This window comes from Python bivittatus, unplaced genomic scaffold (genome assembly GCF_059951505.1).
Source record: "Python bivittatus isolate LINGU-HERP-01145 unplaced genomic scaffold, Pbiv_v1 ctg000330_np1212, whole genome shotgun sequence".
In the NCBI taxonomy this organism is placed as follows: Eukaryota; Metazoa; Chordata; class Lepidosauria; order Squamata; family Pythonidae; genus Python; species Python bivittatus.
The window spans coordinates 10,580,054-10,593,042 of record NW_028277058.1 but is presented as its reverse complement, the minus strand read 5'-3'; the positions used below and the strand labels follow the sequence as shown (position 1 = coordinate 10,593,042).

The window sequence follows — 12,989 nt, the reverse complement described above, 5'->3', positions numbered from 1 at the left end:
AATTATATTTAATTTAGTTCTATTCTGATTTATTCTAATACAAATACAGTAACTAATGATTCTAAGATAAATGCAAATAATATTGATTCAGTATGGATTTTTTTTCTACTTTTGTATTTCTACTAATTAAATGGAAAGCTTTTTTTCTGTGGTTCAGGGTAAAATAAATAAATGAATAAATGTGTCATCAATTTTGGAAAAATCCTACCTTGTGTCTTAGATACTTAAAATTTATCAGAATATTTATGATTATATTACTCCTTTTTCCATGGAAGCTGACTGATGTGTCATTCTGGCCACAAACAGAGCAGCATGGATTCTTGTGGGTAAATTAGTCAGAGAGTTGGGGTTGCATAACCAAATGGACTACCTGTTTGGTGGAGATTTGATGTTCAATTTATATGCCTGTTTTTATTCACTTGTTATTTTATTAATTGTATGCTGTCCAGAGTTGCTTTGGTGAGATGGGCAGCTATATAACTGTGTTAGATAGATAGATAGATAGATAGATAGATAGATAGATAGATAGATAGATAGATAGATAGATAGATAGATAGATGAAAACACTTATCTCTCTTGTAAAATAAATATTCCCCAGATTTAAGAGTGGAATTCTTAATATTGGGTCATCTCCTGGTCAGATGCTTTATTTGCTTGGACTGATGAGCAAACATTGAAAAACAGGATCCTTTTGGCATAAAGAAGACTGGTACTTCAGGGAAGCATACCTTAGAGGTCTGTCTTGCACTAGATGCTCCCAGCTGACACGTTCTAGTTCAGACTGAATGCTGAATCCTGAGCCTTGATTCAACATACAGAAACAGACAAAAGACATACAGAAACTCTAAATGATTATCTGGATTTTTGCAGCCCAGATATAGCCCCAAACCAGTCATCTTCTCGATCATAACCCTATTTAATACTGAGTGCTGAGCCTGGGGAAAAAAATGTTTGGATTCCTTATTTTAAATTTCTCCTTCATTTGAATGCTTTCTATCCCACTGAAAGCTCTAGTAGTCTCTTAAAAAGATACCGCTTTTTCTTAAATAAATTCCCCATAAAGCTACTTATAGCATCTCCTAGAGTCATGCAACTATCATGCCAAATAACAGTCATGAGGTCACGGTTTATATTTCTTCAGCAATGGCTGGGCTATGCGGGGTGATGTCTTAAGTCACTTGTGAAGAAAACGCTTTAGTGAAGTCTGTCATATCAGTTGCTCTTTGGTATTACTCAGTTAATTCCCAGTATTATATTCAGTGTAGTTAAGAAGTGATAAAATTCCATGTTGGTTGTAACTTTTAGCAGTATCTAAATATTGTAATTACTTTATTTTCCACAAATAATTATGTTATCTGTTAAAACTGATTCTAAAAATGCATCATTCAGGGCTGTTGAATTACACCATAAAAAAGGGCTTTTCAGTGGCAGCTGACATGCTTTACTGAAAAAAAAAATAACAAAACAGAACAGAATTGTTTGTCTTTTTTCCCTTTCTTTCCCAGGGTACTGGAGGCAATCCAAAACCTTTATTTGCCTATTATTTGTTTATTGGTCTGAAGAAGTACAACAGGTTTCTTTAAAACATACAGTGTGACCTTTTTGATGAATTAACTCTCTGCAGAATGATGTATAACTAAGTATTTCCATCTGCCAAATATTTGACTGAACTACACTTGAACTTTTATTGAGCTATCAAGTCACAGAGGATCAGATCCTTGGGGTCTTTGCAAAGCTTTGATTTCAATAGATACCTTTACTAAATCTCCTTGGATATCCTTGAGTGAAGTGAACTATGCTTGGGCTACAGAATGGTTTATTTGGTCACATAACTTAATGTTCTTTTTTACTCTTCAGAGAATGGGACAGAGAATTGGCTTCAAAGAAAAAACCCAAACTCATCAATGCTCTTAGGCGGTGTTTTTTCTGGAAATTTATGTTCTATGGAATAATACTATATTTAGGGGTAAGAGTTTCCTTTTACTTCAGTTAATATATTGCAATGTTATATATGAGATGCCTGAGAAATTTTAAGCAGTGCATGAGTCAATGCTGATTTCATTTATTAACCCAACAGGAATCAAAGCTGGCTCAATGGGAGTCAAATTAAATAAACATTGAGTAATTTATTATATTAAAACATGTTTAAGTTTATATACAGTTCCTAAACGCAAATATTTTAATTGAACTATTTTTCATCTCTGCAGTCAAGTCAGCATGAGAAATAATGTTAATTAGAAAATTACTCTCACCCTTTGTCACCAGAGACCAAACTGAAAACCTCATTTGTATGGTATATATTATATACAAGTATGCATGCATAAAAACACCCGCACATCTCATTTAAGCCAAATTTTTACCGGAAGTGGGAAACTTGTGGGCTACCAGATTTTGTGAAATTCAGTCCTAGCCAGGATACTGAAGTTCAAGGATATTGGGAACTGTAGTCCAATATCTGGAGGGCTACAAATTCTCTACCTCTTTCTTATAAAATACTAAAAATACACGAATTATTTTTAGGGTTAGAGAACACCTTCCAGAGGTGTTCTCTTCTACAATACACTAGAAGGTAGGATTCTAAGAGTAGCATAGTTTTAATCATTGCCATTAGTTAATCATCGTTATTTTTATTTATTTATTTATTTATCAAATTTATATGGGCATCCATCTCACACAAGGTGACTCTGGACATTACATTACAGACAAAATAGGTGAGATTTTTTTTTTTTTTTAAAAAGACTTTAGGAAATGTACTGGAATTTACCAGTGAGAGCTCCTATTCTAAATATACTTTATTGCACATCATTGAACAATTGCATTTCACTTTTCCATCTGGAGAAGTAAATGGAAGATGAATTTACCAAAGAATAAATAGTTATACTGTGCACTTTAGAATTATTTAATCTTTGGATTTCATTTGTTCTTTGAATATAGATCCAATTTCTTCAGATTTAGTGGAGCTTCAGATTGTTTATTATCAGGATTAGATAGCATCTATATACCCCATATACATGATGAAAGAGTACATTCACAAGCTTTTAACCTATCTATCTATTTTTCCTCTTACATTTGTGGGATGGAGAGGAGAAATTCCATGAGGTATTTGTGTCTGTGTGTCTGTGTGTCTGTGTTCTAAAACTGAAAGCATTCAATTTCTTCCATCAAAAATTATTTTTGTTCATATGCATTGGATCTTAGGTATGTATAACTTATTAAATTTTATGTTGATGCATGGACAACTGGAGGTCTAAAAAATGTGAAAACTACTTGTTAGAGCCTGAAAACATATTTCTGCTTCTTTACCACATATGGAAAGAGACTGGAGAAAAGTTTAATCTAAATTAAGTTTTTGTTTCTCGACTGATAAAGAATTAGAAAGTTGGGATCATCATTTTGTGTGTGTGTGTGTGTGTGTGTGTGTGTGTGTCCAGCACTAAAATCTGATGGAGATACTGGCGCATGAGCTTGGAAAATGCTGTAAGTCTTCAAACATCATGGTATCAGTAATTGTGCATATAGGTTTCATGATGAAATCATGTATTGTACAAAATTAATTTGAATTTTAAATAGAGAAAGCTAATTTGGCAGTGTTAAAATGTGATTCTATAACTATGTATGCATTGATACTTTTTGTTTGCTTGAGAAATCATATATATCAAACAAACTGACGCTGTATGAAAAGATGAATCAGCATTCTTTAACAAACTTCATGTTTGTCAGCAATGTTCATAAAAATATTGAAGTATGCTGGATATGGAATTTGCTTTCCTAAATTAGTAGAAATTCTCTGCAATTCAACTCAGAAGGTTCAAAAAGGAATCTCTCTTTTTTTTTTTCACTGAACCCTTGCTTTCTTTCTTTGGCCCAAGATATAATTTTAAAACAACAGAAATTCCAGTTGTTTCTCACTGCTTTTCTTGTATTTTTAATGCAAGCTGCAGCAACATGGATAAAATATTTTCTTAAATTGACATGCTTCATTTTATCCATCTTATTAGAGAATAATATAAATTATCCTGATACTGCAAATGTTGTTATCTTTCACAAGTATAATGGGACTATAGCAAAGACTAATAATGCTAGGTGTGTCTATAATGATTTTCAAAAGCACTTTGAAATTGCAATACATATTTTATATTCAGAGTCTGCACCTTTAGAAAGAAATCTTTATCTAACTAGAACAGCTGTTAGCTTTGATAGATGGATATTCTGGAGAGCTTGATTTCAGCATGTTCCTGTCACTAGCTGGCTTGCTTAAAGATTCACATGGTACAGAAATTATCTTTTTCAAATCATAAAAGAAGCAACAAGAATAACTATAGACATTATCATTTGAAAACAATATTATTTTTTTCTTTGTTAATCATTGTGAAACATTATATGTAGCCATTTCTTGTGCATTCTTGTAAAAAACTATAAATCACTTCATTACAATAATCTAAAAACATATTGCTATCTCTGTATGGTATACACAACAAACAGTAGTAAAAATACAAATTATAGTGCTATACATGTGCTATAATTTGTAAGTACCAGGGCAGAGTAGAAGAGAAGTTTTTTTTTTTTTTTTTTTTACCAACTGAAGAGGGGCTTAAAGTTTGGAGAGTTCCATTACATTCTTTAGAGTCATTAAATTATATTACATGATTTGGCTCCATCTGGAATTGTTACTTAGTGTCCTACTTAAAGCTAATCCAAAGCTTTATTAATATGAAGATTGTCATCTTTCTCTTCATGTCTGTCCTTTGCCTACACATTTCATGGCCACAGCATCTGGAACAATTTTTGTATCCCCACCCCCCACCCCAGATTTTTGTACCTTCTGATCTGATGACAACTTCTGGACAACTCAAAGCTTGCTCACTGTTTTGTGACTCTGTTTGGTTCTAAAAAATGTGCTTTCCATTCTCCAGCTGTGAGTTTTCGTCACCAACTTTTTATTTTTTCTCTTAACATTCTCATGCATGTATTAAAAAATAGAAAGCAGGTTTTATTATGATTTTGCCTTAGTCTTGATCCTAAACATGGATGCATCAACACACCTGCCCAATTCTTTTTTTAATTGTTCTTTTATAAATATTCTTCCTTGTGTACTAAAAACATTGCTGTGTTGGTCAAACATAAGTCTGTTTTGTTTGTCTTTTTCTAAAATTATATGTAATCTTATAAAACGATGTGAGTACTTAAAACAGGAACTATGTGATTCAGAGTGTCAGTTTCAGTCCATTTCTGAAAACACTGTATGAATACCAGTGTTTTCATGCTGACCTATTAGGAAATGATTACACATAATAATGAGAAATCAATTTACAATGCTGACCTCAGGTTATTTAAAGGACAGAAAACAAAGGTTACTTGTGACCTCACTTATAGCTCCTGATGACATTCTTCAAACATATTTTATATCAAAACAAATCATATACTATATGATTATTTCATATAAAATGTCTAAAATTTCTTCAGGGAACTATAAACATCAGTGGATGAGAATTTTCTTACTAAGATTTACCATCATTTTGTATGTATATTGTAAGAATGTTTAAAGAATGTATAAAAGGTGGAATTTTCCCTATTCTTTCAGTCTTCATTTATATAGAGAGAATAAATGTATTCAGCAATGCAAACTGTAAGTAGAGAGTCATACATGATAATTGTTAAAGATTTATTAAGTTATGGCAAAAGTCATCTAAAAGAAGATCCTTTCGGATGAATGGAATCATTTTTGTTTACTGTAGCTACACAGGGAATCTGACCCAAAATGACCACAGTTGTTATTGTGGTGAGCTCTAATAGCCTAAATTCTTATGATTGTACAGTAGTATTGGAATTATAGTCTTTTCAGTAATTCAGTCATAACTTCAACTTTCATTTAGGAAAAAAAATAGTTATTCTTTCCCAGGCTGGATTCCCTGAGATATTCGCTATCTTCCCTAACTGTTATCCTCCCCAATAGCTATCATGGTCATTATAAGTCATAATAAAGGACAGGTTAGAAAGAAGGTCCCTTTTCAGCAAGATAGTGATCATAAGGATATTAAAAGTGACAACATTATTTGCTACAGAATGCTGAATGCCTCTGCAACTTTGCATTCATTAGTTCCAAAGACAGAGGAGATGTGGGTAGGAATGGCCCTGCACATTTTGTTGCCTCAGGCAAAAGACCAAAAGTTACTTTTTTCAAAGAGATAGAACTTTCTCTGTAATTTGTTCCATAGATTGGAACAAATCAGGTTAGCTGCTGAATTTTATTTTCCTACTTGAGGGAAGATAGCAGTTTAGGCAGCATGGGGCGGTCTGTGACAGGCATCCATTTTGCCCACTGCTAACTGAGCCAGTCACCTCACTGTCTGATGGTAAGGTTATAATTCTCCATGCTCAAATTTGCTGAATACATAAGTGCACATATACATTAGCTATTTGGAAAAATTGACAGAAATATTTGACTTTTTTCTTTTAACTGCAGGAAGTTACTAAATCTGTGCAGCCTCTTTTACTGGGAAGAATAATTGCTTCTTATGATCCTTCTAATTCACTCGAACGATCAATAGCTTACTATTTAGCCATAGGACTCTGTCTTCTTTTCATTGTACGGATGTTGCTTCTTCACCCAGCAATATTTGGCCTCCATCACATCGGAATGCAAATCAGGATAGCCATGTTTAGCTTAATTTATAAAAAGGTACGTTTCCTATTTTTGTTAAATGAAATGCAAAGGTAATTAAATTGTGTAGGACATTGATAATAACATACTGTAGCCCCACATTGCTGCAGTAATGGAAGGATGTAACCTGTGGTAAAAAGCATCTCTTTTTTATGACCTACATTCCGTTTATTATACAATATCAGCAGAGGGTTGCTTAACATTTAGCTCTGAAACCAGCAGTAACAGAGAAAATGGGAGTATAGGTAAGTGTCACTACACGACCTACATGACCATCGTCCAACTTCCCAGTAGTGAGTAGTTGCAGGCTATGAGGATTAATTTTGCTTAGTCAGGGAGAGAATTGGAGTACGCTAGGAAAAGAAAGTAGCTAATGAGCCCAGGGTGACAAAGTTAATTTACCATTATTTATAAACTGTCCTATTGCACAAAACTAAAACAAAACAAAACAAAACAAAAATCTGTATTTGTGTGCAGATACTTTCTTACAAATGTAATAAAATGTGAAAAGAATCTGAAATTAAAACCCAATAATGTAGTCTCCCAATTAAAAATTGATCTCCAGATCTGATTATTACATCTACTATAAACTTAATGCATTATTTACTTATTTATTTTTAAATCTATCTATCTTTAATCCATTCAGGGTCCATAAATGGATGCACCATAAATAATTATTCATCTCATTCCAAGCACAAAGTATAATTTTCATTAATTTGGAACTAAAAAACTGACCTCCACTTACTCTCCAAATCAAAACTGGAAAGCATGGCTTAAAATGAAGATGAATTTTGATTTGGAGGTTAATTTCATGGTCCTCACAAACTGAAGAGGCAATCAGAGTGAACAAGTAGGGGTAGGATATTTGTGAGTCTGAGGTCTTATCCACACATACCTTTAACTGCACCTCAAAGATGCTTAATTGTTTTTTAAGAACAAGTCCTAATGAAATAGCCTTTATTTCATCCCCAGGTTATAAGGCCACCTAACTTTAACTGATGTGATGTTGAAATGGTATTTTCAATTTCCTCCTGGCCTTGTGATATTCATGATTTGTAGTTCTTAGGTGGTGATTGGTGATGATGCAATCAGGGTCTATTGAAAGCTTATTTAGAGCGTAAACCCTACTGAATATAATGAGTATTTATGAATAAGCATGTACAGGATGAAAAAAAAATGTATGTTTGTAATAGAACATATAAATCATATTATTGTACAGACAGTATTAGCATCTAAGTGACATTTTAATGTCTGTTTGTTCTATTATATTTGATTGGTTGATACAGCTTTTTCTTTTGTTCTGTTTACAGATTTTAAAACTGTCAAGCAGAGTCCTAGATAAAATAAGTACTGGACAACTTGTTAGCCTCCTTTCAAACAATCTAAACAAATTTGATGAGGTATGTTGCATTTCTTTCAAGGAGAAGAAATCAATTCCAATGCATTATAATGTGCTTAACCCTACCAAAATTAAAGTAAATTCTTTGCTATGGATAGGTTAGCTATTGAATTGTATGGCTTGAGCTAATTATAAAATAGGAAAACAAAATAACCAAGACAAAAATCCAATGATATTAGGTATGCTAACAACATTGCACTTGCCTGAATTTTCTGGATCTAAGTTATTTGTTTATATTCCATTACTCTTGCTATTTGAAGTGGCTTCTTAAGCCATTAATAAACTCTGAGAATAGGATCTATAATACTAAATTCATAACATTTATCTCCTTTGGATGCATTTATATTATAATTATATATTTACTAGTTTATTTTTGATTTGCTTCAGGAACAATTGCTATGTGTGCTAGTGCTATTACAAGTTCTGTACTTGGCTAGCAGTAGTTAAGTGGTGGGGGGAAATACAGAAAGTTACTTGCTCCCTTTTTTGTGGGATATTTCGGATGAATTAAAATTGCTTAAAATTACAGTAATTGATTTGTTTGCATGGGCAAAAAGAATGGTTAGAGTTTCACTCTTAGAGATAGATACCTCGTCCCACTATGCTTATGGCAGGGAGTGTTTGGTTGGCCTATAAGAATCTTTTTCAGGCTGAGGTCAAGGCAAAGAAGAACAGCAGAAATGTAATTTCTCACTAACATGGCCATACAAAAGAATGAAGTACTTCATTGCTGAGTTTTCTGCTAGAAGAAACTACAGCTGTTTAAGAAATTATGGAATACAGTTTCTTATTTCAGCTGACTGAAAATTGTTAGAGTTGCAGTCCAAGACACTTTCAAGTGTCTGGGGTAATAAGTCTGATTTAGATAAAATTCTGTGTTTTATGATACTGAAATTACCAAGGTAGATTTCTCTGCTCCAAGTAGTGATATTTTTAGGGGCAAAATAGGCATTGCAGGTGTGGTCCCATCAGAGGTGCCAGAAGAACTTTTAGAGATGACATTCTGTTTGAATCCAATTCCCACTGAGACAGTGTTTTCCTGGGAGTTATGCAGGGCTATGTGAACATATCAAACAACAACAACAACACCCCAGACTTAACAACAATTGATAAAAAAGAGAAAAAAGCCTGGATAGTGGACATTGGAATACCTGGAGACAGCAAAATAGAAGAGAAAGAACTGGAGAAAATCACAAAATACAAAGACTTGCAAATAGAAGTAGAGTGACTGTGGCAAAAGAAAGCAAAGATAGTACCAATAGTAATAGGCACCTTGGGTGCAATCCCAAAACATCTGGAGCACCCATGGAATACCATTGGCATTGACAAAATTGCCATCAGTCAACTGCACAAAGCAGCTTTACTTGGAACAGCTTACACCCTGTGACAATACCTTTAACACCATCGAACAACCACATTTGTCTATCCCAGGTCCTTGGGAAGGACTCGATAGGTGGATAAAAATGCCAAATCCACATCTGGCTGACTGTGCGACTAACAATAATTTATTAAATTTACATGCTGCCCGACTTTCAATGACTCTGAGTAGTTCACAACAAGCAAAGAAATTACAGTAAAATCAATAAAAGATAAAAGATGGCAAGCATGATAAAGTGAGGAGTCTTATCCTCCTTGCCAAAGGCCTGGCTGAAGAGCTGAGTGGGGGCCATCCTGGTCTCAGGAGAAAGCTTGTTCCAAATGGCAGGCACTGCTACAGAGAAGGCATGCTTCAGAGGTCCAAATAGATGAGATTGTCCAATTGAAGGAACCTGAAGCACACCAACGCTGCAGGATTAAATCAGCTGGGCAGATGTTATAGGAGTCTGGTGGTCCCTCAAGTAACCAGGCTCTATGCCAATATACTCCAATATGGGAAGAAAAACAAAATTGTTAATTGCTCTCCTTGAAGGCATGTTCAGATCTGGATCGCTGGTATAGTATATAGCAGGAGTAAAGGACCTGTGACACTCCAGTGGTTGTTGAACTTCTGTTCTTAGAAGTTCAGCATCATGATCAATTATGAGGACCACCTGAGGATATTGCTTAGCAATATCAAGAACTACATGTCTGTAAAGTTTACTAGATGCCTTATGTCAGAAAGTCTGTTAGTTCAAAAGGCATTGAGGAAGCTTCTATTATGGCCTTAGCCCAGTTACTATATCTCAGTCTAACAAATCTGATGGGTGGCTATTTTAGGACAGAATGGTAAGGAAGATTGTACACAACTCTTAGAGATACATGGTTTGTTTATTTTATTTATTAATACAAAATTAATATAAATGTTCCTTTTTGGCAAAAGTCTTATAGAGATACACAGTAAAACCATAAGAGCCAATAAAATCCATCCATAGAATATTAAAACAATATAATTTGTTTGTTAGATTTATATTCTACATTTCCTCTAGGAGTTCAAAATAACATGCATAGCACTCCAACCTTCAATCCCTCCCCCCCACCCCCCACCCCAAAATTAACCGTGGGATGTAGGTTGGGCTGAAAGAGGGTAACTGGCCTGAAGTCACTCAATGAACTTCCATGGCTGAAGGTGGATATGGTCTCCCTAGTTTTAGTTCAACTACACCACAACATAATTATTGTAATAATTAGAACTATCAGCATTGGTAGTCAAGGAAAGCAGACAGCTCTTAGGGGAAATGCTCCATGCTCAGAGCCCACATAATCTCAGTGGAGAAGATCAGTCTACATCATCATCAGTGGTGTTAACAGAAAAGGTTCTTATCTATGCCACTGATAAATAACAATGTGCTATAGTATGATGAGCAAGGCAGTGTCTTCAGAATGGAAATATTGGGGAAATCTATGTGGAATGAGAGTTTCTCAGATTACCTGGTTTTATAACCTGAAAATAAGATTGTAACATAGTATGGTAGTTAAATTATAAATTTATTTAGGAGAGGGGGTGCTCTAAAAGCTTCTATCTTCCTCCAAAATAGTTTAGCTTCAGGACTACTTAAGAAAACTCCTTGCTATTTTCTCAAATCCTGAGGACTTAGTTTTGTTGAGGGTTCAGCCATGTCCAATCCTGAATAGCAGTGATAGGGAGTAGGGCTGGAGTGGGAAAGCAATATGAGAGAAAAGGCTCTGGAATTCCATCTTTCTTGGCACCTGCTCTCGTGTTGCTTGTGAGCACAGCTTCCTTGTGCCTTGATTGTGATGTTTTTCTTTCAGGGTCTAGCCTTGGCTCATTTTGTATGGATCGCACCTTTACAAGTTGTGCTGCTGATGGGGCTTCTCTGGGAGATGTTGCAGGCATCAGCATTTTGTGGACTTGGATTCTTGATTCTTGTTGTTCTTTTTCAAGCCTGGTTAGGACGAATGATGATGAAATACAGGTGACTAAATAGTTACGGGTATTTTTCTCAAGAATTAAGGTGGTACAAAGCTTATTGAATAAATAAGCTGGAAAGGAATTGCTAGTAAGGCACAGCTAGTAAGGCTGATGTATTTCCTGAAAATTATTTCCTATTTAAATTCTTACAGCAATGATTCGGTGCTAAGGGCCAAGGGAAATTTAATTTCCCCAAGGTTCCTGACAATATCACAGCATTCTAGGCAACAGGGCAAGGCAAGGAGACACCTTCCCCTGTGTTTTTTTACTCTGGCCAGAAGAGTAGCCAGATAAGTAGATCAGAATATAGAATATAGGGGGTTTTTTTCCTGGCTTGGATTAGAACTCATGTTAATGAGAATTTAGAGTGTCTCTTCTGTACAGTGAGCATTAAGTCATTCGAGGCAAAAAGAATGACAAGGATTAATGAAATCTCTCATTTAAACCAATATGTTAAATATATGCTGTGTTCTTGGCACTTAGAGGCTCACTGAGATTATTAAAGGCACTTCTGCACTCTATTATTAAATACTGTTAAACTGCTCCCATCCGGTACTGATGCCAGCTGGACTTTAAGGCAGCTTAAGAAAATTCTATCTGGATTGAGGTACTTCTGCAGCCTCTGGCCAGGTATTCAGCCCAAAGTGCCAACTACTGCAGCCCCCCCACAACTGATTTTTTTTTTCCTACTGCACTGCCTTCCCAGTTCCATGCCAGGAAAACAACCCCCATTCACTTTCCTTTCCGTGGGCACATCTTACTGGGGAGGGGCAGAGAGAGAGAGAGAGAAAGAGATGTACGTACATACACAAATCCATAAACATACACATAAAGTCATACATATATAAATATATAGATAAAAATATATGTATACAAAGTTAAATAAATAAATAATGATAAAATAAAATGTTACAGCTGAAAGATCTTTACAGCTATAACAATATGTGAGTTCAAGATAAGGATACATCCCATACATAAGGCTACTATTTTTACATACATGCATAAGGCTACTGTCCTCAGATAAAATTATTGATTTTCAGCTTTGTATTTTATACTGAGTTTTGCATAATGGCACATCTGTACCAGTACAGCTTTATAAAAGTCTTGAAGGGTTATTTGAACAGTATCGTAGGACATTGTAAGTATTTTAGGAACTTGTTACCAGACTGACAAAAATGTGCTATCTTCTGTAAACTTCTAGTTTATGGCATGAATAGATTACTTTATTTGTAGTATAGGTTATGCAGTGCTTACCAGATTTTCAATGTGATCAGTGCTAAACAGAGAACACAATTGTCTACAGAGATCAGCGAGCAGGAAAAATCAACGAGAGACTTGTAATTACCTCGGAAATGATAGAAAATATACAATCAGTCAAGGCTTATTGTTGGGAGGACGCAATGGAAAATATGATTGAAAGTCTGCGACAGTAAGTATTTATATTTGTCCATCTTGCATGCATGGCATATGTGTTTCCTAATCCAGCAATGAGATAAAAGTTTAGTTTGTAAGACAATAATTGTCATTTTATCCTGGTTGTTATAAAAACTGTTGGGTCATGCTGATCCAAACAATTATTT

General features: G+C 34.7%; 1 protein-coding gene across 1 annotated transcript in view; it reads left to right on the top strand.

The window, feature by feature from the left end:
* CFTR (CF transmembrane conductance regulator) overlaps window positions 1–12,989 on the top strand; it is a 97,779-nt gene that overhangs the window by 21,438 nt on the left and 63,352 nt on the right. The window contains exons 3-7 of the mRNA XM_007422922.4: window positions 1,858–1,966; window positions 6,464–6,679; window positions 7,972–8,061; window positions 11,250–11,413; window positions 12,713–12,838. Coding sequence (XP_007422984.2) covers window positions 1,858–1,966; window positions 6,464–6,679; window positions 7,972–8,061; window positions 11,250–11,413; window positions 12,713–12,838 — 705 coding nt within the window. The remainder of the gene's footprint in view (window positions 1–1,857; window positions 1,967–6,463; window positions 6,680–7,971; window positions 8,062–11,249; window positions 11,414–12,712; window positions 12,839–12,989) is intronic.